Here is a 25,264-nt window from a genome sequence, read left to right on the forward strand (position 1 = left end):
AGGTAACTGATCCCCACTGAAGGCCGGGAAAACAGTGCACTTTCCAGTTCACCAGATCTGAGTTTAAATTGCTGTCCCAGCTCCTTCATTCTCTGGACTCCACTATCACATCTCCAAAAAGGAAACAGTCCTCTCAGGGTTGTCAGGAGGATGAAGTAGAAAACGTGGAGCGCTTTATAAACAGTCACACAGAAGTTAGCCATTATCTTCAGCTGGTGCCTGACTTCCCCGAGCATTAGAACCTTCTGTGTTGCCCACTCACATTTACCCTGTAGTAGGCTGGAGGAAGGGCTCAAAATAAGACAATAAGGCTCACCTTTTTGAGTGTACACTCTGCCTAGTCCCTGGCCTCAGTTTCCTCATTATTTTCTGGACTTGACCACTAAGGTAAAGAACCAACCTCTTGGATAAAGTCATTCATTCAACAACAAAAATTTGAATATCTACTATATGCCTGTCATGGTGCTAAGCACCATGTGAGCCTTAACTTTCTCATCTGCAAAAGAAAGACTTGTGCTTCTTAATAGACAAATGATGGGCACATTGGGTGGGATAATTCTTTGTGCAGGTCTGTACCCCGCCCTCTAAGCGACAGGGACCTCCCTGGTAATTGGGACAACCCAATGATGCCCTATCACTTTTTGAAAACGCCCTTCGTGGCATTTTCTCCTTTGATGGAAAACTCCAGCCCTCCCTTTATGATTCCAGGTGCCAGGGAAAGGGGGAGGCCTTGTAACTGGCAGGTTCAGGATGACACCCTAGGTTCAACCAAGATGAGGAGGATCTGGACCATGTTTTCAGGGAAGAGAGCTGTCATGCAGGGTCTCTGGTCCCTCTCCCCGCACAAGAACGCAGGATATGGTGAGGCCGAAAAGGAACACCAACGGAGCCATAGATAGGGGAGTCATACCACTATATTCTCAATGGCGGCTGGTTGAGACACAAAAGCAAACATCCACCAGTACCCCAATGAGGGGTCTTCCTGCACCCCTCTCGCTGGCGGCCAGGTGAGACACAGGAAGTAGGATCCACACGATCCGCAATCCATCTGCTTGCTAACCACACTTGCTAGCCACAATCCAATGTCGCTTCTCTGCCAACCAACCCCTTTGCGTAGCCACGGCAGTTATATTAGTGGCTGATGGCTCACCGGTAACAGCTAATGGCCATCTGATTACAGCTAATGGCCATCTAATAACCAAGCCAGCACCTTTCCACGTGAGACCAAGAGCCTGGAAACTGCTCTCTGGGACTCTGTCCCCACAGAGCCTTACACTGGCCCAAGGATGAACTCATCAACAATCTTGGGGCTCTCGGTTGGTTCTGACTCCTGCCGCTTCTTACTTCCTATGCAGCCAAAACACAATCCAGGAACTTCAGGTTTCCGTTCCCATTTGAGCCTGGGGTTCTGGGGAGGAAGGAATGGCGGTGCTCTCGTCCCTCAAGCCCTCGGTATGCGAAGGGTTAACGCAGGTTAGTGAAGAGTTAGCGCAGAAGTCCCCATCACCGCTAGAGGGACCTTCGCAGAGGCACCAATGGGTGACTTCGCGGTCACGTGGGAATGAGGGCGGGACCAAGCGAGGGGCCCGCCACTAGGCTGTGCTGTCAGTGGGCGTGATAGCCAATAGGAGCAGGGCGAGGGGTCCCGGGACTAGGAAGCAACGGCGGCCAGGAGGGGGTTACGGGGACCATGGGCCTTCTGACCATCCTGAAGAAGATGAAGCAAAAAGAGCGGGAGCTGCGACTACTCATGCTGTATCCTCCCGGACGCCGAAGCGGCCAGGGTAGCGGGGGCCCCGCCGGGCAGGCGGCACCAGGCGCCCCCTACCGGGCGCAGGGTGAGCGGCCGGCGGGCCCGTCCCAACTGCCCATTGTGCGTCACGCACGTGGGGACTACCAATCACTTGCGGCGGGGGCCCGGGAGGAGGCCGTACCATCGACTCGGGGCGGGGGAAATCCGTTTTCAAGGCAAAGGTGTGAGCCTAATGGCGCGGCGGCTGCACCAGGTGCCCCAGTGTAGAGGGGAAGTGGGTCCTGGAGGTGACTCTGACCCCACACCACCCTTTGGCCAGGCCCAAGCTTGGGGCCTCCGTTCTCCTGGGCTCTAACCTCCTCCCCCTGTCCGTGGGGGCCGGCCTCAGCCCCGGGCCCCGCCCTCATGGTCGGAATCCCGGGGGCGTGAGGGCACCGCCCTCAGCTCCGGGGAGAGGCGTGTGTGGCCTCGGTGGGTTCGTTCGCCAGTGGGTCCAGTAGTCCTGTTGCTTTGCTGCTGCACGACCCCGGGGTGTTTGGCTGACGGGTTGTAGGCCGAGGGTCCTGCCGACCTTCCGAGTCCCATTAGCAGGCGTCTGTATTGCTTTGTGCCAGGCCCCGTGTGGACTCTGCCGTCCGAGCTGGGCTGCCCTCACCCCCAGCTCCCCTAGCAGGGAGAGAAGACACGTGCACAAATAACGCCAATAATATTCACGTCATGTCTGTTTAAAGAGTTCTTTGAAAGGCACGAAGAATTCACTCATCCAATAAATATTTTTTGAGCACCTACTATGTACTAGGCACTGTCCTAGGGGCTGGGAACAAAAACAACCCCTTCCTTCATGGACATTATATAATGCTGGAAGGAGAAAGATGTGAACAAAGCAAATAAGTAAAATATATGTATGGAGGAGGATGCATTTAAATAAGGGGGTTAAAGAGGCCACATTAAGAGTGACGATTGATTGAAGACAGGGACAATCAGGGAGGTGAGGGACGAATCATGTAGATATCTGGGGGAAATTGTTTAAGCAAAGGGAACAGCAAATGCAAATGCCTGGAAGGATGAACTCAAGAGGGTCTTCAAAGGAATGTCAAGGAGGGCAGTGTGGCAGGAGGACAGTGCTAGGTTAGGACAGAAAGGTGATCGAAGGGCCTCACTGTAGGACCTTTCGCTTCTTGGCTTTTTCTTTAAATGAGAAGTGCGGAGGGGAGATGTGATCTGAGAATAGGCCACTGCAGTAACGCGGATGAGATAGGATGGTGGCTCAAGGTGATGGAAGTTGGGGGCATTTTGACAGAAGGGCCAGCAGGAATTGCTGGATGGGACCAGAGAGAGACAGAGAGAGAGAGAGACAAAGTCAAACATGACTGCTAGGTTTCTGGCCTGAGCAATTAGAAGAATGCGGAGCCATTTGCTTGGATAGAGAAGTGGGCAGGGAGCAAGTTCAAAGGGAAGGTGGGAGTTCAGTTTTGGCCATGTAAGATGGCTCTGAGACATCTTAGAAATGTCAGCTAGGCAGCTAGATAGAAGGGACCAATGTCCAGGGAAGCAGCTGGGTGAGACATACGCATTTGGGAGTCATCAGCATAAAGATGGTATTTGAAGCTGTGATTGTAGATGAGATCATCAAAAGCCTGGACAGACGAGGGGACCGAGGTGCTCCTAGATCAGGAGGCCAGGGAGAGGAGGAGTGGCCAGATGTGTCCTGGAGCGGAGGAAGGCACAGGCTACTCTGTCACGTGCTGCTGGTGGAGCCGAAGGATGAGGACTGAGGATTGCCCAGCCCTTGGAAGGCAACATGGGGGTCCTTAGGGACCGACATTGGCAAGAGCAGTTGTAGGGAAGCAGTGCCAGCAAAAGCCTCGTGGGTTCAAGAAAGAGCAGGAGGACAAAGTGGAGAGGATGAGTGTGGACACATGAGTATGGATTTGCTGTAAAGGGGGGAAGAAGAATAAGTAAGGGGGAGAGGGATAGGGAGGATGATGTTTGCTGCTTCTAAGGGGGGAGAGACGCCAGAGTGTGTCAGTTGAGGGGAATGACCCAGTGGGGAAGGAAATGTGAATGATGGAGTTGGGGGGAGGGGATAATCAGCAGCCAATTATCAGGGGCTAAGTCTGAGTCTCAGGAGAGGTGCTCTGTCACCCCCATGTCACTAGTTTGAATCACCCAAGTCAGGGGAGCAAAAGGTTGCTGAGTCTAAGGCCTGGGCCCCCCTCCCAGCTGCAGACCCCCTTAAGTGTTAGAAGGAAAGAGGAGGGTGGTTCTCTCTGGCTGGTGAGCTCACCCATTTGTTTGTACACTCAGTCAGCAGCAGGGTTTGGAAGAGTCCTGAGACAAAGTCACCCGCTGCCTCCAGATACTTGCTCTTGCTGTTCCCTCTGTTTAGAACACTCTTCCCCCAATGCTTCAAAAAGCTGGCTCCTTGTAGGTTGGACCTCAGCTCAAAACCCTCAGAGAGGTCTTTCCTGGCGCCCAAGCTGAAGGAAGCTCCTCCGATGCGATGGCCCTCTCTGACAGCCTCCTCCTTGTATTTCTAACATGCACCAGGACCTGATAGTACCTTGTTTCTCCTTGGTTTGCACTCTGTCGACTGTCTCTGCACTAGAATGTAAGCTGCACACGGGCAGGACTTTGATTCAGGGGTCCCCCAGCACCAGAAGAGGGCCTGGCATTGAGTAGGTATTCAATAAATATTGCGGAGTGAATTAAGGAGTCTTTGCTCAGCAGGAGATGATAAGATATGTTTCTTGATACTTTCACATTTATCTTGGGCTGAATATGGGTCAGGCATGTGCTCCACTGATTTTGATAGGTGGTAGGAAATTATTTGTCCCCTAAGAGAGGGGCACTGCGATGATGTCACCACCCTGCAGAGCATGGGGGTTTCTCCTTAACCTGGCCGCGCCCCAGCGGCCTGGACAACGCTGGCAAAACAACCATCCTCAAGAAGTTCAATGGGGAAGACATTGACACCATCTCCCCAACGCTGGGCTTCAACATCAAGACCCTGGAGCACCGGGGGTGAGCGGGGTCCCTGCGGGCGGGCAGCCCAGAGCAGGTGGGGAGGGTGGGCGAGGGGCTGAGCTGACCTGCCAGCCACCCCTCCCTGCCCAGATTCAAGCTGAACATCTGGGATGTGGGCGGCCAAAAGTCCCTGCGGTCCTACTGGCGGAACTACTTCGAGAGCACCGATGGCCTCATCTGGGTGGTGGACAGCGCCGACCGCCAGCGCATGCAGGACTGCCAGCGTGAGCTCCAGAACCTGTTGGTGGAAGAGGTGGGCAGGGGGCCTGACTGAGGGGGGCTGGGGGAGAAACCGGCTTCCCCCTGCATTTACGCACCAATGCTTTGTGCACATACGTGGATGTGTGGACACCTTCCTCAGCAGATTCCCTGAGGGCTCCATGACCCCAGAGAGACACCTATGGCAGGGTTTCTTCCTTCCCTGAGCCCTCCCCACATGCCCAGCACCCTTGGGGAGACAGAGAGACAACCTGTATACCTGGTCCTGGGAGGCCCGTGGTGCCACAGGCAGGACACGCTGTGGACTGAGATCTGTGTTCACGTCCCTGTGAGGTCACTGTGTCACCACCCTGAGCTTCAGTTTCCACACCTTGAATCAGGCTTTAGGGAGGAGGACTGCAGGTCAGTGTGTGAGGCTTTGGAGGCAGTGGAGCCTGGCTCAGGAGTCAGATTCTAAACTGTGTGACCTCAGGCAAGGCACTTAACCTCTCTGAACCTCAACTGCCTCATCTCTGAGATGGGCATTGTAGGGTGATCTTTCTTATCTGGCCCAAACACTTTTCTTTAAATAAAATTTTAGATTTATAGAAAAGTTGCAAAGATAATGAAGAGAGACCCCGTATACCCTTCACCGAGCTTCCCCAGGGTTAACGTCTCACATAATCACCGTACATTTGTCAAAACTAAGAAATTAACATTGGAAAGTTACTCTTAAAAAACAACAGATTTCATTTGGATTTCACCAGTTTTTACACTGATGTCCTTTTTCTGTTCAAGGATTTGATCCAGGTTCCCTATACTGCATTTAGGTGAAAACAAGGGCACTTTTGAGAGTGAGAGAGGGGCTTGTTAATAATTACGCAGGGACAACAGGCATAAACAGGGCTGTCCTGGGCACACAGGGACATGGTCACCTGGTATAACAGCCACCTCCCAGGGGTGTCAAGCAGCACCAGTGAGGTCATGGCTGTCAAAAGCCCAGGCCTGGCACGTCGAGGCCCTCTATAAGAGCTAGGTCCACCCACCCACATGGAGCGACTCCCAGGACCAACACATACAGTAGTACCTTGGTTTTCGAACGTCTCCGGTGACGAACATTTCGGTTTACGAACACCGTAAACCTGGAAGTAAAAGCTTCGGTTTTCGAACATGCCTCGGAAGTCGAACATGTCACGCAGCTCCTGCTGAGTGCAAGATCCTGAGGCCTAGCTGTCGGCTGTTTTCGAACGTTTCAGAACTCGAACAGCCTTCCAGAACGGATTACATTAAAAAACCGAGGTACCACTGTATATGAAAATAACTGGAACGAGGGTCCTGTCAGGGCAGTGGAATAGTTCAAGGGCTACATGAACTTGGAAAAGGGAAAGGCCACTTCCAGCAGACCCCATGGCCTCGGGGACAGTCGCCCTGTTTATGCACATCAGATGTCAGATGGAGCAGTCTAGAACCACAGCGGGTGAGGGGATCATCTTGTCCATCACCCTCTCCCCTTTTAAGGAAGAGGAATCTGAATAGACGAAAAGGGTGCCCAGTGGGTGGTGGTTGGACTAGAACCAGGGCCCCTGGCCCAGTCCAGGACTCCCTCTACCCCATGTGTGCCTGGCTTCAGGCAGCGTCCACACCGCCTGTCCCCCACTTGGGCCTCTCTCACCACCAGGGAGCCTTGCCCTGACCTTCCAGGCTGGTCTCCGACTCCAGATGCTGTGGGCGTTAGATGAACCGGGCTGCCCTCTGAGACCCCATCCCCCTGTATCTGTCTCCCCCAGCGCCTGGCTGGAGCCACCCTGCTCATCTTTGCCAACAAGCAGGACCTGCCTGGAGCCCTGTCCTCGAACGCCATCCGGGAGGTGAGTTCCGGCCTGGCTCAGGCTCACAGAGGAAAAGGCACACATTTCTTTGTTAATTTATTGTAAAAGCATTTATTAGCCCCTGCTGTGTGGCAGGACCTATTCGGGGCACTGGGATTCCTCGGGCATAGTGGTGCCTCACAGCCTGGAGGGAGGCTGACCTGCACATAGATCACCCACAGGATAAGGGCCAAGTGCTGCACGCGTCCTGTGTGCTAGGCTCTTCGCATGGATTCACTCATTCAGTTCTCACAACCTCATGAGGTAGGAACTATTATTATCTTTCTATAGATGGTGAGGCAGGCTTAGAGAGGTTAGGTAACTCGCCAAGGGTTACACAGCCAGTAAGTAGACAAGTCAGGATTTAAACACAGGCCTGCCTGACCCCAGAGTCTGCATCTTAACTGTGACTCTAGAGCTTCAGCACCAGAATGAGAAAGAGTGGAGTTAGAATCTTGGCTCTGCCACTTACTAGCTGTGTGACCTTAGGCAGGTTGCTTGACCTCTCTGAGCTTTGGTTTCCTCCTTGGTAAAATGGCTGGCACAGTCCCTGGCTCATGTGTCCTTGGGAGGAATGGATGAGAGGACATTTGTAGGGCCCATAGCACAATTCCTGGATCCTAGCAGATGCTTGGGAGCCTGCGTTGTGATTCTGTTCCTAAGGGGTAGTGCTGGCATGGTGATGCACAGAGAGCTCGGGTGCCTTGAGGGGCTGACAGATCTTCACCAGGGGCCAAGGGAGGCTTCTCAGAGCAGGGCCTTGAGGAGGTGTGGATTTCCCCTGGGCCAGGTGAGGGAAGGAGTTTTGGTCGGGCAGGGTCACTGGACCCCACCAGCACCCCTACCATTTCAGGCCCTGGAACTGGATTCCATCCGCAGTCACCACTGGTGCATCCAGGGCTGCAGCGCTGTCACCGGGGAGAACCTGCTGCCTGGCATTGACTGGCTCCTGGACGACATTTCCAGCCGCATCTTCACGGCCGACTGAGCCTCTCCAGATGCCCCTGCCTCACAGTCCATCCCCCAGCCCCTGCCCCAGGCCCTCACCAAGCACCATCCATGGGGGGATGAGAATCAGCCAGCCCGACTAACACTCCCCATCCCCCTCAGTAACCTGCTGCTGCTGCCGCCGCCGCCCACTCCTGCTCCGTGGCCAGCTCGCTCCCATGGCGGGAGGGCTGCCACCCTGGCTGTCACCCTGGCTCCTGACCCAGCCTACCTACAGCTGCCATACCAAGAGGCAAGGGCAGGGGCTGGCAGGGGGCTGCCTCTGCTGCTATCCAGGCTGTGGGCGTTGACCTTTGCTCCGCTGTGAGAATAAACTTCCTTGCCCTGATTCCCGACTGAGTCATTTGTTGATTGAATAGCTTGAGAGACCACCTAGAGCCCACAGTCCAGTGGGGGACACAAAGGGATAGAATTTCAGTCAGAGGCTTACTGCTGCTGTGTCAAAGGGATGTGCACGTAATTCCACTTGGAAGAGTCTAGGCAGGCTTCCCAGAGGAGGTGACATTAAAACTGGGAGTAAAGGATAAGTAGAACTTTTCTGGATAGAAGAAGGGGCAAGAAAGTTTACCAGAGCTACTGCTACCCTCAGAGACATAGATTAGATAAAGGAAACACCCCCATAGCAGGGCTCACAGCTTCTTGAATGGAACATAGGCTGAATTTCAGCTTCCAACTTCATGTCATAGCCAGGAACCCACATGCAGCGGACAACCTGCACAGCTGTACCAGGCAGCATTGGTTCAAGCAGAGGAATGAAGAGCAAGGGCTCTTGGGAAATGGGAGGGGTGAGGACTCAGGTGTAGGAGATGTGGGCAGCAAGCTAGGACTAGCTGAGAGCAGCGCTGGGAAAGGGCCTTCCCTGAAGGCTATAGGGCACTCTAGAGCAGGGGCCAGGCTGGAAAAGGATGGGAACCAGGGCCATCCCAGGGTGGCAGGATAGATATTTTCACAGGGCCACCTGCTGTTGTCCCAACTTACTCTGCAGGGTTCTGTTCAAAGCACTCGCTGCTCAGTCACATTTGAGAAAGACCCCCCCCAAAAAAAAAAAAAAAAAAAGACGCTAAACAGTACAGATCTTAGTATCCCATTCACATGGGAACTGAGCCTCCAGGAGGTAATGTGACTTGCTCAAAGCCACCCAGCTAGGAAGTGAGGGAACTGGGATTTGGACCCAGCACACTTAGCCACTATGTCCTACTAACCGCTTTCACTTTTTGTCTCTGCTCAAAATTCAAACGCCAGGGAGAGGGGGCCTAATGAAGGGAAAGGCGAGGAAAAGACAACCAGATTTACTCCTAAACTGGCACTAGGATCTCTTCTTGGCGGGGTAGAGACCTGTGCAAAATCTGGGCTGTTAGGGTGGAAGAAGGGAAACAGGTGCTGGGTGGACAACCTTAGAACATCAACTGTCCTTCAGTGTGGAAAATTAGAACCGCCTGCCCTGTCCTCTGCAAGACAGACACTGTGATCCCCACGTTCCCAAACCCTACACCGAGAACACACCCAGGCTCCAGAGCCAAACCCCGGCTCTGCCACGCATTGGGTGATGCTGAGCAAGTTGCCCAGTCTGTCTGTGCCTCAGTTTCCCCATCTGCAGAACGATAATGGCACCTGCCTCCTAGGGTTGGGGCAAGGACCAAATGGGTGGGTGTCTTGTGTGCCTTAAGCAGTGTCTAATGTTAGCTGTAATTATCATTATATGAACCAGTAGGAGCTCAAGCAGATCCAAATAATGTGAACTCAGCCATCCTGTCCCGAGTGAGTCACCCCAGTGTTCAAGTCCTCCTGGGGGCCCTTAGGAAGCAGCATCCTTGATTTAAAATGTGAATTGCATGGTTAGAGACAAGGAAATAATGAGGTTATTATACTCATCACAAAGGCCTATGAATGGGGAATTTGAGCTGTGGCAGAGTCTGCATCACATGGTCAAACACCCAGTGCGAATGTGGGGAGCAGGCCCCCTGCAGCTGTGCATTTGCAGATTTCCCTTCTCCCATGACTTCTATAAATACACGGTTCTTCTGTTTGCTTCTCCTGGTGATGGAACTGGTGGAGTTGGTGGTGTGGAGAAGGCCAGAGGCTAAACTGATCTACACAGGAAAGAGCTTGGAGGGGACAGGAAGAAAAAAGGTGGAAAGGGGGACTCGGGAGCTGCTGGGTCAAGTAGGGGAGGTAATGATGGACGGAGAAGGAGACTTGGAGCCACCGCCCTGCCCAGAGAGCTTTGGAGAGCAGCAACCATGTCTAAAGGGGGTCTTTAGAGGAGCCCAGGTGTGTGTAGTGTGAGGGGACGCCATCACATCTCAGCCTCCTCCGGAACACCTCACAGATGAACTACCTCATTTCCAAGCTCCCAAGAGTCTGATGGGGTTTTTGCTTTGTGCTTCTTCCTGGAGACTGGCCATACAGCACCCACACATGTGCGTTCTACTGACAAGACTGGCCATGATGCTTAAGGGCTTCCCATACGACTACATTTAAGCTTCACACCTGGTGATGGTACAGTCAGGGTCCTCGATGGCCTGCCCCAGATACAAGATTACAACTACCTTCAGCAGAAAGGACATTTCTTGGAAGGATGTTGGGAACTCGCAGCATTCCAATGGAGGTGGGACATCCAGGCTTGGAAAACTGTGCTGCAGAGGCTGGGCGGCCAAACCCACAGCCAACACTGTATTCCAGTGTCACGAACATCTGCTAGGCTCACAGATCGTGTTGCAGTCTCTTCCTGCAAGGCAGTGGGACTAACCCCTGAGACTTGCAGACCCTCAGGATCTACCTGGCACTGACTGAGGCCTCCGCGGTAACCAGGGCTTCGAGCAAGAACTAAGGCAAACACACAGGACTAGTACCTTTCAACATGTTCATTTATTCACACAGAAAATGCAGTGGGGAGAATAGTCTCCTTAACATCAATATCACAATATAATCATAGCAATATGGCCATCATTATAGCAGTAACAAGTTATTAATAGTAAAGTATTTTGATAATGAACTGGTCCCAGAATCAATCAGAATCAGGTGTGCAGGGCGGCTGTCCCGGAGGTCGGTCCAGCAGAGGTTTGGTCTGAGTCTGACAGCGCAAGCAGGTTTTTGGGGCAGAGGAGCAGCGTGGTCACCTCTAGGTCGAGACCAGCTCTCTGAGCTGTCAAAGTCCTGGGTTCTTACGGACTTCAGTAGAGCCGTAGGACATCATATTATCAGTCCTCACAGACTTGTTTTCTATCAGTCCGCACAGCTGCACTGTCCATCTGGTGGCTGTTTACTTCTCTGTCTTCATGGGGAATTTCCACAGCACTCTGCCCAAGACGAAGTTACTCATGCTCATACAAAATGGAGTCACTCTTGCTCATATAAAAACACTTTTGGGGACGGCCCGGTGGCTTAGGTGGTTGGAGCTCCGTGCTCCTAATGCCAAAGGCTGCTGGTTCGATTCCTACATGGGCCAGTGGGCTCCCAACCACAAGCTTGCCAGTTTGACTCCCGCAAGGGGTGGTGGGCTGTGCCCCCTGCAACTAACAACGGCAACTGGACCTGGAACTGAGCTGCGCCCTCCACAACTAAGACTGAAAGGACAACAACTTGACTTGGAAAAAAATCCTTCTAAAAAAAAAAAAAAAAATCCTGGAAGTACACACTGTTCCCCAATAAAGTCCTGTTCCCCTTCCCCAATAAAATCTTAAACAAACAAACAAACAAACAGTTTCAGGGGCGCTTTACACATCCAGAAACAAGTTGGTCCCCTTGTCAGGCACCGTCCCTCACTCAAGATCCAAGGCCTGAGGAGAGAGTCCACTCCTACCTGGGACCTGGGGCAAGGAAAAGAGGTGGCACCTTTGGAACCTGGGTAGGAGGCTGGAGGGCTACACATACTAGAGAACTACCTCCAAAGATCTGGTGCAATGGTACGAAAAGGAAGAAGTGGTGTGAATGCTGGTCAGACCCACAAAGGAAAAAAGAAATATCCACTGCAGTAGATTCTATTACAAATATCCCCATTCTAGAGATGAGAAACTGAGGCTCAAATAGTTATGGGAAAGTCATACAGCTAGTTAGAAGTGTGACTTCAGAACCCATGACACCATCGTGCTTCTCCAAGGCTTTTTTTTGCTCCCCCCGCCCTGGGCCTTCCAGAAAACATGCATTAGGGAATTCTGTGGAGGGAGGCAGGGAAATAATTTGGCTAAATCTGACATATTGGACACAATAAAAATTGGGTGAATGGATGAAAAAAAGAAATTGGAAATCAGACGAGAAGACGTTTGGAGATCTGTGATGAGGGTCTATGCTCGGATGGGTGGGCTTGATCGCTCGACAGAGATGAGTGATCCAACCTCCCTGATCCTTACTTTCAAATCACCTAGTTTACGCTTCACCAACGACCGAGAACTTTTTAGACGATCCCTTAGCCGCGCTCCAGGGCCGAGAATTGCACAGTCACTTGTGACCAGATCCCTGGGCTCGAGTTAGAAGGGCGCAGGCCCAGGCGAGGCGGCGGCTGGCGGCGGCTGACTCTGAGGGGCGGGGGCGGCGTGGAGGAGGTGGAGGTGGGCGGTCAGCTCTGCTCCAGCTGTGTTGCCATGTCCCGCCAGGTGAAGGACGACTTCTTGCGACACTACACAGTCTCCGATCCCCGGACCCACCCCAAGGGTTATACCGAGTACAAAGTGACCGCGCAGGTGAAGTGGGGCCCAGCGGGGACCTTACCCCTTTAACAAGAGGGAGGCTGTTTTACCTTAAGGCAAGGCGCAACTGGAACCTCCCTTTTTGGACGACAGAAATGGGTTTTCCCTTTAAGGGGAGGCTATGGCGCGAGTCTTCGTTTACACCTTTAGCTATCAGGGGGCGGGGTCTTGCGAGGGCGCCGTCTTCTTAAAAGGGCTTGAACCGCAATTCTCGGACCGGCGAGTTGGGGTGCTGTCGCCCAACTTCTGGTGTCTGGGCATTAGGCTGTGAATTTCTTTAACATGAAAACTCTAGCTCAACCCAAATATTAGTTCTCCAATCTCCTGTAAGTTTTGTTTTTTGGTTCATTTGATATTTACATAAAAGCCCTTTAAAGAGTTCATTTTTGGGGGGTGGTAGGTTGGTTCACTTGGTTAGAGCTTGGTGCTGGTGGCATCAGGGTTGCCGGTTCGCTCCCCTCATGGGCCACTGTGAGCTGCGCCCTCCTTAAGAAAAGAAAACAAGATATATTTTTTAATTTCTCAAAAAATACTTGTCTGTGACTTTAAAAAATCATACAGTTCAAAAGAATTTAAGGAGTAAGTCACTAACTTCACAGTCATAGCAGGAAGTCAATAGATAAAGACTGAAGTTGATAAATGAAGAAGTAACAACGTTATAAACACGTTTAGAGACCTGGAGGAAACGATTAAAAGAATTAAAAACAGAAACAGTATAATAGACTATCTGTAGAGTGAATAGAACTGATTCAGGGAAGACTTTTTCACTGTTAATTTTCTGGTACCTTTAGAATTTTGAACTAGGCAACTACTAAACTGGTGCATTAGTAACAATTAAAAATGGAGCAAAAATACAAAGACACTTCCAAAGTGATTTAAGTGCTGATCCTAATGAGCTTTCCCCAAATCTTTTTTAAAATTTATTTTTCAATTACAGTTGAAATACAATATATTCGTTTCAGGTGTACAATGTAGTGATTATACATTTAAATACCTTATGAAGTGATCACCCCTCTAAGTCTAGTACCCGTCTGACACCCTCTGTAGTTATGACGATGTTGTTGACTTATTCTCTATGTTGTACTTTAAATTCCTGTGACTGTTTTTATAACTGGCAATTTGTACATCTTAATCCCTTCACCTTTTTCACCCAGCCCCCCAACCCCTTCCCATCTGGCAATCATCAATTTGTTCCCTGTATTTATGAGTTTGTTTCTGTTTTCTTTGTTTATTTATTTTGTTTTTTAGATTCTATATATAAATGAAATCATATGGTATTTGTCTTTCTCTGTATGACTTATTTCACTTAGCGTAATACCCTCTAGGTCTATCCATGTTGTTGCAAATGGCAAGATTTCAATCTTTTTACGGCTGGGTAATATTTCATTGTATATATGTACATCTTCTTTATCCATTCTTCTTTTGATGGGCTCCCCAAATCTTTTATAATGTCTTCTCCATGCCTGAAAAGTACAATTAAAAAGATAGTTCCTGGGAAGATGGACTGGAGGGTGGAGTGGATGTGGCAAGGGATACCTTTTCCTATAAATCTCTCTGTTGGCTTTTTAAATTCAGTAATGTGCATTATTTTGATTTTTTTTGGATATGTTTTTATAACTTTTTAAGATAAATAATTTTCCCTCCCTTCCCATTCCCATTCATCATCCTCATAGGAACTATTGCTGCTAGTTCCTTGTTTTTCCTTGCAGGTAAACTCTAAATTTAAAAGCAAATATAAGTATCCATTTTATTATGACACAGTAGCGTTTCTGCATCTTGCTTTTTTCACTTGCTGGTGTTCCTCAATTTTTTGTTGTTTCACCTTTTATTTTTTTTAAATTGAGACATAATTTATATGAAGTAATATGCACAAATCTTAAGTGTACAGCTCAATACTTTTCACATATGTAAACACCACTAAGATCAAGATATAGACATTTCCACCACCCCAGAAAGTTTCTTTGTACCTTTCCAGTTACTAGTCCTCCTCCTACAGAGGTAACCACTGTCCCAACTTCTACCACCATAGATTAGTTTCGGTCTTGAACTTCATATGAATGGAATTGCACAGCAAGTACTCTTTTGTGTCTGGTTTTTTTCATTCAGTATGTTTTTGGAATTCATCCTCGTCGCAAGTCTAAGCAGTTTGCTCTTTTTTCTTGCTGTGTCGTAGCAGAGCAATGTATGAATATACCATCATTTCTTTATTCATTCTTCTGTTGGACATTTGGGTTGTTTCTAAAAATATTTTAGTTATTAGGAGTAAAGCTGTGTGAACATTTGTGGACAAGTCTTTTTTATGGACATGTGTACTCATTTCTCCTTGGTATATACCTAGGAGTGGACTTGCTGGGTCATTTGATAGGCATATGTGTAGCATTTGATAGGCATATGTGTAGTTTAGAAAACTGCCAGTTTTCTAAAGTGGTCGTTCCGTTCTATACTCCCATTCTTGCCAGTACTTGACGTCATCAGCATCTTTAATTTTAGCCATTCTTGGTGGGTGTCTAGTATCTCACTGTAGTATTAATTAGCATTTCTCTGATGATGAATGATGTTGAGTATATTTTCATAATCGTATTGGCCACTCTTCTTTTGTGGGAGGTGCCTGTTAAGTATTTTGCCCCATTTTTAAAGTTGGATTGTTTGTCTTGTCTTTTTAGTGTTGAGTTGTAGTTCTTTGTATATTCTGGATATGACTTCTTTGCCAGGTATGTATTTCTCAGGGATTTTAAAAAATAGTTTAGGCAAGTCTGTTATAAGAAGTAAAGGCCAGGGTTTCAGTCCTACCAGCCCCTCTTACATGGTGTGTGACCTTGCACAGGTCATTTCCCCTCTCCCAGCCTCCATTTCCTCATCTTTTAAAAGGGCACGACTACCTCTCTGGGATGTAGGGTAATGAACAGGAGATGTTTTGAAAACTGTCAAGTGCTCTAAGCTGTAGGGTGTTCACTTTTAATTATTACGAATATAACAGTGAAAATGGAGTTTCCTTTCCGCCTCAGACCCCAGACTGCTCTTCCTGGGGCCACAACCCCAGTGATGGTTTCTTCTATGCTCGGGAGTGTTTATCCACAGAGGTTTCCTCCTTTTAGGAAGGAGTGGGTCCTGGGACAGAACTTCAGTTTTTAGAGAACTTGGGGTTCTCTGGTTTCAAAAGAAATTACAGGGACTTGGCTCTTTGAGATAAAAGTTGAGCTGCGGATGGAGCGGGTCTAGATGTGCTGTTAGGAATCCTCCCATTTGACAGATGAAGAAATGGGCTAATGAGGACAGGAAAGTTAAAGGACCTGACACAATAAGAGCAAGGCTGCTCTGAGCCTTGGTTTCCCCATCTGTAAAATGAAGCCATCTCCAAGGGCCCTTCCAGCTCTCGAAACGTCTTTTTTTTTTTTTTCTAAATTAAAATCTTTTTCAATTACAGTGACATACAGTGTTATATTAGTTTCAGGTGTACAACATAGTGATTAGACAATTATATAACTTATGACGTGATCTCCCCAATAAGTCTGACACCACACATAGTTATTACAATATTATTGATGTTCCTTATTCTGTACTTTACATTCTCATGACTGTGGGGTGTGTTTTTTTGTTTGTTTGTTTTTTTATTGGGGAACAGTGTGTACTTCAAAGACTTTTTTCCAAGTCAAGTTGTTGTCCTTCAATCTTAGTTGTGGAGGGTGCCGTTCAGCTTCAAGTTGTTGTCCTTTCAGTCTTAGTTGTGGAGGGCGCAGCTCAGCTCCAGAGGAATTGAACTGGCAACCTTGTAGTTGAGAGACCACTGGCCATGTGGGAATTGAACCAGCAGCCTTCGGAATTAGGAGCGTGGAGTTCTAACTGCCTGAGCCACTGGGCCGGCCCCCCCATGACTGTTTTTATCACTGGCAATTTGCACATCTTAATACCTACCCGCTTTTCATCCATCCCCCCCAAACACCTCCCATCTGGCAACCATAAAAATGTTTTCTATATCTATGAGTTCGTTTCTGTTTTGTCTGTTCATTTATTTTGTTTTTTAGATTCCACAGAGAAGTAAAGAAACGTCTTTGCAGGGAGTTTCAGGCCCCGTCTATCCAGTAGCCACATTTTAAAAAAGTAAAAAGAAACAAGTTAATTTTAATAATACAGTCTAACCCAATACATCCAAAATATTCTCACTTGAACCCATAATCAATTCATACATTGTTGAGTTAGTTTGCAATCTTTTCACTAGAAAGACTGCTCCGAGTCACAGCCAAAGCCTTAAAGCCAGGACACCTTGATACCCATGGCCACTGCCCCTTTGGGAGAAACTGGGATGATTCCTGGGGCATCCTGGGATTTTTTAGGGTGACGAGGTGTCAGATGTCGGTCTCCGGTCTCACCTGGTTCTTGCCTTTCTTGCAGTTCATCTCAAAGAGGAACCCAGAGGATGTCAAAGAGGTGAGGTTCCCGGGAGAAAGGGGGACCATTCCCCAATTCCAGATCTGGAGACAGTAGACGAACAGCTGGTAATGGCTAGGAGACCAGCCCTGTTTCTTCCCTGGCCCTGGGAGGAGGGGTTGCTGCAGCCCTACTCCTCACACACACCCCTGCCACCCACTCATGCTGGTCCAGTCTAGTGTCACCTCCCTCTTAGGTGGTGGTCTGGAAGCGGTACAGCGACTTCCGCAAGCTGCATGGCGACCTGGCCTACACCCACCGCAACCTCTTCCGCCGCCTGGAGGAGTTCCCTGCTTTCCCCCGGGCCCAAGTCTTTGGTGAGTGTTGATCTAGGCATTTAGGCCAAAGATGGCGGAAGAGTTGGGCAAAGGGGACCTCTGCTGGTGGCAGCTGGATAGACGGGGCCTGAAACTCCCTGCAAAGACGTTTTGAGAGCTGGAAGGGCCCTTGGAGATGGCTTCATTTTACAGATGGGGAAACCAAGGCTCAGAGCAGCCTTGCCCTTATTGTGTATCAGGTCCTTTAACTTTCCTGTCCTCATTAGCCCTGTTTTCAAGATGAGACAACTGAGGCTCAGGGATATGAAGGGGCTGGGTCTTTAAGTGGCAGAACCAGAATTCCTACCCACAAGCCCGTTTCCTGTAGACCCACACTGTCTGAAAACAGCAGCCATAAGCCACATGTCTGGGGAGCACTAGAAGTGTGATGAGCCTGAACTCTGGCATGCTGTGTGGGACACATACGGAAAAAAGGCTGTAAACTAACTCAACGGTGTATGTATTGATTACAATGAGAATATTTTGGATGTATTGGGTTAGACTATATTATTAAAATTAACTTGTTTCCTTTTACTTTTTAAAAATGTAGCTACTAGGAAATTGTAAGTTACACGTGTGGCTCATATATGTTTCTGTTGGACGGGGCAGATCTGTACTTGGGTCTCTACTCTTCACCTTTCACAGCAAGGTGAAGAGTTGCTGCTGGCAGGTTATGCCAGGCAGTGGGGAGTGCAGCAGGCTACTCCCCAGGCAGCATGATAACTAGCCCAGAGTTAGATAACTCTGTATGATACCTAGAACAGAGCAGTGAAACTATTAAAAAAAAAAAAAAAGGACACTGGCTATGTGACCTTGGGCAAGTCACTTCCCCTTCTCTGAGCCTTACTTTCCTCCCCATTACATCAAAGCCATATGAAATTATTTTCTTATTGGTTGCCTGCCTCCCCTTGTCTAGGATGTGATATCCATGAGGGCAGAGACCTTGCTTCTCTCTCATTCACCTTCTGAACCTACCACATAGTAGGTGCTCAATAACCATCTGGTAAATGGTTGACCAGGGAGATTAGTCCCTCCTTGCAAGCACCCCCACACCTGGCGGAGTCAGGGAAGATTGCTGGGAGAATAGGGAGGGGCTCAGATGCTCTCCAGGCAGAACCAGGAAAAGTGGCCTGGGGACCAGAGGCCCCTGCGGGTCACTGCTTCTCTCCCTGCCCCTTGTCCGGGGGCCACAGGCCGGTTCGAAGCCTCGGTGATCGAGGAGCGGCGGAAGGGGGCCGAGGACCTGCTTCGCTTCACCGTGCACATCCCCGCGCTCAACAACAGCCCTCAACTCAAGGAGTTCTTCCGGGTATGTACACCTGCTTGTTCTCCCCAGCACCTGGGAAAACGTCCTGCCACCAGGCTGCACCCGATGACTCCCCCTGGCTGGTCCTTCTTTCCTGCAGGGTGGAGAGGTGACACGACTATCCGAGGTGTCCAGGGACCTGCACATCCTTCCACCCCCTCTGATCCCACCACCCCCTGAGGAGCCCCGGCCACCACCTGACGAGTCCTGGTTGCCCCAGCCACTCCCCGTAGAGAAGAGGGGCCTTGAAGAGTTGGAGGTGCCAGGTACATCGGGGTGGGGCGGGGAGCCAGGGCTCGAAGGTCCAGAGTGGGGCAAGGGGTACACGCCCTCCTCGGTGATTTTAGTGAAAAGCCTGGAGTGTGTTCCAGTGCCTCTACTACTAATCTGCCAGGAGCTGCACACGTCATCTAGGCTATAGTTTCTTAATCTGTAAAATGGGCACAAACCCTAAGAATGGGCTTGTCTATGTTGCTACAAGGATTCAGTGAGAGGTAACTCCATTGTGAAAGCTGGGAAGTAAAAAGGGCAGGCGTGAATGTCCCCAATGATCTATTCCTCAGCGGACCCCCCGCCATCCAGCCCTGCCCAGGAGGCCCTGGATCTCCTCTTTAACTGTGGGACCACCGAGGAGGCGTCCAGTTCCCCTGCCCGAGGCCCCCTCACCGAGGCTGAGCTTGCCCTCTTCGACCCCTTCTCCAAGGAAGGTAACAAGCTGGGACAAGCACATGGTGGGCTGGGGCAGGAGGTCCTTAGGGGCGCCGAGGCAGGCAGAGCCACAACTAGCCTGTGGGACCTGTAAAACAGAGACAGGCGCCCCCTGTGGGCAAATAGCAACCTCGATGAGAGTGAGAAGCAGGTGCTGTGCATTGGCCTATGGCCCACGTCCCTGTACAGTGAGCAGCCATGGAGGAAGGCAATTAGCCACTTCCTACAATGGGATCTTCTCCCTGAGGAAGCTCTGGAATGAGCAGAGGTCACCCTGCTCTGAGAGGGTTTGAGTTGCTCTCATTGGAAGCCCAAGCTGGGGGTGTCGTGGTTGGCTCAGAGTCCAGCTGCAGATCCTGAAGGCAGGAGAGGCCTGTTGGTCACGGGGGGTGAGGCCTGGACTCAGACAGCAGCAGGGGAAGGCCCTGGAGCAGCTGCTGGCATGGGGACACTAGACACAGAAGAGCGCCCATGGAGGTCCAGGTCCTGAGCTCCTGGCTCTAAGATCAGGGGACCTGACAGTCCCAGGCTCTGAGATACTGTGCAATTCTCCGAGTTTGTGCTGTTCCTGCAGCTGGGTTGATGAAGTGGCTGATCTCACTTCGGGAGCATCATGAATCAACTTCATTTTGGATCCCACAGCAGTCTATTGAAGCCCGTTTTGTTGGCTTCCCTTCTTCGCCCTTTGGTGCCCTCCTGGCAGACCCTTAGCTATCTGATCAATTTCAGGCACTTGCGTTCTCTCACGCTCGAGTCTAATCCACATCAGGATCTTAGTCTCCCATCCACCTTTCAGCCTCACCTGCCCACCTGGCTCAGGCCTGACTGGTGGCCTGGCCCCTGGCCGTGGTGACGAGAGCATGAAGAGGATTCTGTTGCTCTTCTAGTTCTGCTCCCTACCTTCCCTGTGCCAGCCCCTCCAGGGTTAGGGAGGGGGAAAAGGGATTGGAGGGGAAAGGCAGGGATGGTGTCACTGGAACTGATGTACCCAGACTTTGAGAGGCCAGTGTCCAAACACTCCGCCTTGCCCCAGCCGAGCCCCCTGGGGTGCCTGGGCCAAATGCTGAGGCAGGAGTCTCTGAAGATTCCTGAAAGGTGGCTCCCATGAGACATCCCTCAGGCCGTGGAAAAACTCTCAAATCCTTGCCCCGCCCCGCCCCCCCCCCCCCCCCAAGCCTGGAAGGGCCACTTGCTCAGATGCTGCCTCATCTCCTTGCCCTAGTGTTGTGGGCACCTCCAGCAAGAATTCTCAGGCAAGGAGCCAGCACCATCTCTCTCTTCATCACAGGCACCGAACTCCTGAACTCTAGTATTAGGGCGTCCCAAGAACACTCTGCCTTCTGCTCCATTAGCAATAGAGAGAGAGCTGCAAGTCCAGCTGCGAAGTGACATGTCATCTTCCCTTCCTGCAGGAGGCCCCTGGTCTCCTCATGGGGTCCCCTGGGTGGGATTGGAAGGATGCTCACCTTGCCCTCTGTCGTGCCGGGCATCCGGCGGGGTCTCTACTCCCGCTCCCCACATAAGAACGCAGGATATGGTGAGGCCAAAAAGGAACACCCAAAAATGAACACCCACAGAACCATAGGTAGGGGAGTCATACCACTATATTCTCACTGGCGGCATCCGCCTCTCTGCAATCCGCTCTTGCCAGCCAGCCACCATCTTCTTGCTAGCCCCCATTTTCTGCCAGCATAGCCACGGCAGTTATATTAGTGGCCAATGGCTCACTGGTTACAGCTGACGGCCAACTAGCCACAGCTGATGGCCATCCAATCACAGTTGATGGCCATTTCCTACCTGAGCCAGCACCTGTCTATGTGAGGCCGCGAGCCTGGAAACTACTTTCTGGGGCTCTGCCCCCACACTCCACCCCTACAGGCTCTCGCCTCACAATCTACGCGACAAGCATCTTCCGCGAGGGGCCCTGTGCGAGGAACCTGGAGGTGAATGCAATATCCTGGACACAGCCAGGCTCTCTGGGCACAGCCAGGGTTTTTCAGGGCACCACCAGTACTTCTGGGCACAGCCAGACTTCCTGGACTTCTTAGGGTACTACCTGTCTTCCCGGACACAGCCAGGGTTTCTCAGGGCACTGCCACTCTCTCTGGGAACAGCCCGACTTCCTGGGCACAGCCAGGGCATCTCAGGGCTCAGCCAGACTTCCTGGACTCAGCCAGGGGTCTCAGGGCACTGCCACTCTCTCTGGGCACAGCCACACTTCCTGGACACACTCAGGGCTCTCGGCACTGCCACTCTCTGGGCCTCTCAGGGTACCATGCTGGAACAACAGCGACTCACAGTCAAGGTGCTTACATATTCTCAATGGCGGCCAGTCAAGACACAAAAGCAAATATCCCCCAGTTCCACTACATGGTGGTATGTTCCTAAACAAACAGTCAAGCTGTCCATTAAATTAGGGATGGAAGGCAATTCCCCATAATCCATAGTCATTCACCAGGGCTGTCCTGGGGGTGAGGGACGACTTTGACCTCACCCGCATCTCCCACGGAGGACTCAGCAAGCCTTTCCTCCTGGGACAAGTCCCGCATCTGGGCTGCCTGAGCAGGAACTTCCTGGCCCACAGGGCTGCAACGACCCTCGCCCTCTCCGGCCTGTGCTGGTTGGGGAACCGTCCACATCTTTCCAACTCTCCACGGGGCTCCATCTCTCCAGCAGCTGCATAGCTTTTCCTGTGCTGGTGGGAGATGGTTGGAGAACCGTCCACGTCCTCCCACCCCTCCACGGGGTTCCAGCTCTCCGGCAGCTGCTCCTGCTGGTCTTCCAGAGACTGAGTGTTCATACACACAAACTGCTCCACCGCCCTTCAGAGAGCTTTGGCTGGCACTGTACCCTGCTCGCTGCGCCATGTGTCGTAGGGGGCGTCCGGTGGGGTCTCTGCTCCCGCTCCCCACATAAGAACGCAGGATATGGTGAGGCCAAAAAGGAACACCCACGGAGCCATAGGTAGGGGAGTCATACCACTATATTCTCACTGGCAGCATCCGCCTCTCTGCAATCCGCTCTTGCCAGCCAGCCACCATCTTGCTAGCCCCCATTTTTCTTGCTAGCCTAGCCACAGCAGTTATATTAGTGGCCAATGGCTCACTGGTTACAGCTGACTGCCAACTAGCCACAGCTGATGGCCATCCAATCACAGTTGATGGCCATTTACTACCTGAGCCAGCACCTGTCTATGTGAGGCCGCGAGCCTGGAAACTGCTTTCTGGGGCTCTGCCCCCACACCCTCTCTAGGCCAGTGGTGAGCCACGGTGCTTCATGCTCCTGCACCATCCCTTCAGAGGCCTTTTCATCACAGATTCACCAGATCTCTAGCCTTCTTTTGTGTAAACTTCAGAGGAGATGTTGGACCACCTCCTTGCCAGTCCTGGGGGGATATATAATGAGCCTTTTTCTCTGGAATGTGAGAATGTCCACAACCACTGTCTTCACGTGTGGGGCCTCAGCTGAAATCAGTAAGACCTCATAAAAGCCCTAAGATTCTCTGAAGCCATCATTCTAAGATTCCTAGGCTTGTAGTATTTCTACCCTTGGCCTGGCGTAGTTGGTCTAGCATCCTTCAGTTAAACTTTGTGGAGGGAATTCTCGGATTGATAGATCAACTGTAGTCAGGAGGGCTGTAGGACTTGTGACTCCGAGCTCACAAACTAATGTGTACCTAAAGAAAGAATTAGGGGGCCGGCCCGGTGGCTCAGGCGGTTAGAGCTCCGTGCTCCTAACGCTGAAGGCTGCTGGTTCGATTCCCACATGGGCCAGTGGGCTCTCAACCACGAGGTTGCCGGTTCGATTCCTCGACTCCCACAAGGGATGGTGGGCTCCGCCCCCTGCAACTAGGATTGAACATGGCACCTTGAGCTGAGCTGAGCTGCAGCTGAGCTCCTGAATGGCTCAGTTGGTTGGAGTGTGTCCTCTCAACCACAAGGTTGCTGGTTCGACTCCCAAAAGGAATGGTGGGCTGTGCCCCCTGCAACTAACAACGGCAACTGGACCTGGAGCTGAGCTGCGTCCTCTACAACTAAGACTGAAAGGACAACAACTTGACTTGGAAAAAGTCCTGGAAGTACACACTGTCCCCCAATAAAATTCTGTTCCCCTTCCTAATAACATCTTAAAAAAAAAAAAAGAATTAGGAAGGTGGGCTGTTTTTCAAGATCGTATGAACTCCATCAATCAAATAGATCAAGACCAAAGCTAGTTTGCTATACACAAGCACTGCTCCCTCCACCTGTCAGGTTGGTACCCTGATGGGCAAGCGGTCTGGAGATGGGCACAAGCCCTGGGAAAGGGAGGGCCAGTCTGGCCTGAGTCCTCCATATCTGATTGCAGAAGGTGCAGGCCCCAGTCCTACCCACATAAGTGAACTGGCAGCAATGGAGGCAGAGTCAGAGAGGCCGGACCAGGAACCCTGGGAGCCAGGAGGGCAGGCGGATGAAGAAGATGAGGAAGGAGGGTCTGCCCCTGCCTATCTGAGCCAAGCCACAGAGCTCATCACCCAGGCCCTACGGGACGAGAAAGCAGGCGCCTACCCTGCAGCTCTGCAGGGCTACCGGGATGGTGTTCACATCCTGCTTCAGGGAGTTCCGGGTGAGTAGGACTCCAGGGAGGATGGCCAGGCCTTGGGTCCCGGATAGTGCAGCGAAAGGAAGGGAAAGTGAAGAACAAGCACGTTAAGGATCAGAATTGCTCCTCATTGATCAGCTGTATAACCTTGGGGAGTTTCTCTACTTGTGGCCTCCATTTCCTTGTTTGTAAAATGGAGAGAATAGATCTGATTCCCAGGGAAAGGGAAAGATACGCTGATGCTCTGTGAACTGTAAGGGTTTAGTTTCTCTTTCCATCCGCTGCCTCCACTGTTCACTTGCAGAGTCCCCCGCCCCCACATTCTGCCCAGCTACTGGGACTCGGACTCACCCAGATTGTAGAGCAGAAAGAGGCCCTGGAAGGCAGCACGGTGGGGGGAGGCCTGGTGTCGTTCACATAGACCAGGAGTTCTAAACCCAGGTACAGCTGAGCCGTTCTCTCTCCACAGGTGATCCATCACCTGCCCGCCGGGAGGGTGTGAAGAAGAAGGCAGCTGAGTATCTAAAACGGGCAGAGGAAATTCTGCACCTACACCTGTCCCAGCTCCCACCCTGAGAAGGAGAGAGTGGACCCTTCCCCAGGACTCAAGCTCCAGCACTGCCAGCGACCCCCATCTCCTCTCCTTGGGGCTTGGCCCTGTCTCCTGGTCTTATAACTCCAGGGGCCATTTCTGTATGTAACTGGACCAAGAATGAGAAAAATAATGACTTCTCAGGTCCCTGACCACACCTGCCAGCAGGGAACCAGGGACTCACACTTCTGATCCTGCCTGTCTCTTATCTTGTGTGAGCAGCAGCTCTGTCATTAAACTATCTGTTTACCTATCTAGAACCGGGATCTGCAAACTACCGCCTGCAGCCAAATCTGGCCCGCTACCTTTTTTTGGTAAGGCCCATGAGCTAGGATGGTTTTTACATTTTTTTAAATAGTTGAATAAAAATCAAAAGAATATTCTGACAGGTGAAAATGATACGAAATTTAAGTATCTAAAAATAAAATTTTATTGGAACACAACCAAGCCCATTCTTAAGTAGGGTGCTTTCCCTCTACACCAGCAGAGTTGAATAGTTGCAGAATTGAGTATGTAGTTGTGACTCTTAAGTCCCAAAACATTTACACAAAGTTTGCTGACCTCTGATCTAGAAAACGGGGAGAACAGCCTCCAGGGAAACGAGTGGAGAATGACAGTAAGGCTGATTGAACCAGTTTATTGGTTGAAAGGGATGATGGAGAGGAACCCAAGGCGGGGGTACCTATTTTTGGAGGGGTGGATGCTCAAAGCCAAACGGTGACTCTTTGGGCTAGATCCTGGGAGGCGTGGCTCCGCTCTTGCCCCTCCCCCTGCAAAGCTTTGAGTTGCGGGACTACAA

General features: G+C 50.9%; 2 protein-coding genes across 3 annotated transcripts; both read left to right on the plus strand.

Annotated features, from left to right (window-relative positions):
- Nucleotides 1-1,595: 1,595 nt before the first annotated feature.
- ARL2 (ARF like GTPase 2) lies at nt 1,596-8,182 on the plus strand. Its single transcript, XM_019737936.2, has 5 exons — nt 1,596-1,755; nt 4,667-4,777; nt 4,871-5,033; nt 6,766-6,846; nt 7,700-8,182. Exons 1-5 carry the CDS (start codon nt 1,691-1,693, stop codon nt 7,832-7,834), a joined length of 555 nt encoding a protein of 184 aa, XP_019593495.1. The 5' UTR covers nt 1,596-1,690; the 3' UTR covers nt 7,835-8,182.
- Nucleotides 8,183-12,352: 4,170 nt separating this feature from the next.
- SNX15 (sorting nexin 15) lies at nt 12,353-24,908 on the plus strand. Of its 2 annotated transcripts, XM_019737835.2 has the most exons (8): nt 12,353-12,533; nt 16,929-16,964; nt 17,161-17,281; nt 18,475-18,590; nt 18,688-18,853; nt 19,151-19,294; nt 23,640-23,897; nt 24,343-24,908. In XM_019737835.2, exons 1-8 carry the CDS (start codon nt 12,435-12,437, stop codon nt 24,447-24,449), a joined length of 1,047 nt encoding a protein of 348 aa, XP_019593394.1. In that variant the 5' UTR covers nt 12,353-12,434; the 3' UTR covers nt 24,450-24,908. The 2 variants fall into 2 exon arrangements, with proteins under 2 accessions (XP_019593394.1, XP_019593395.1); XM_019737836.2 differs by lacking the exon at nt 19,151-19,294 and having other exon boundaries at nt 12,358-12,533.
- Nucleotides 24,909-25,264: the final 356 nt, after the last annotated feature.

The sequence above is a fragment of the Rhinolophus sinicus genome, linkage group LG06 (genome assembly GCF_036562045.2).
Source record: "Rhinolophus sinicus isolate RSC01 linkage group LG06, ASM3656204v1, whole genome shotgun sequence".
NCBI classification, from domain to species: Eukaryota; Metazoa; Chordata; class Mammalia; order Chiroptera; family Rhinolophidae; genus Rhinolophus; species Rhinolophus sinicus.

Coding starts and splice junctions, on each gene's coding strand:
- SNX15 (XM_019737835.2), top strand. CDS start 12,435: ATGTCCCGCCAGGTGAAGGACGACTTCTTGCGACACTACACAGTCTCC. Junction 18,591..18,687: donor AACTCAAGGAGTTCTTCCGG/GTATGTACACCT, acceptor TCTTTCCTGCAG/GGTGGAGAGGTGACACGACT. Junction 19,295..23,639: donor CGACCCCTTCTCCAAGGAAG/GTAACAAGCTGG, acceptor ATCTGATTGCAG/AAGGTGCAGGCCCCAGTCCT.
- ARL2 (XM_019737936.2), top strand. CDS start 1,691: ATGGGCCTTCTGACCATCCTGAAGAAGATGAAGCAAAAAGAGCGGGAG. Junction 5,034..6,765: donor AGAACCTGTTGGTGGAAGAG/GTGGGCAGGGGG, acceptor TGTCTCCCCCAG/CGCCTGGCTGGAGCCACCCT. Junction 6,847..7,699: donor CCTCGAACGCCATCCGGGAG/GTGAGTTCCGGC, acceptor CTACCATTTCAG/GCCCTGGAACTGGATTCCAT.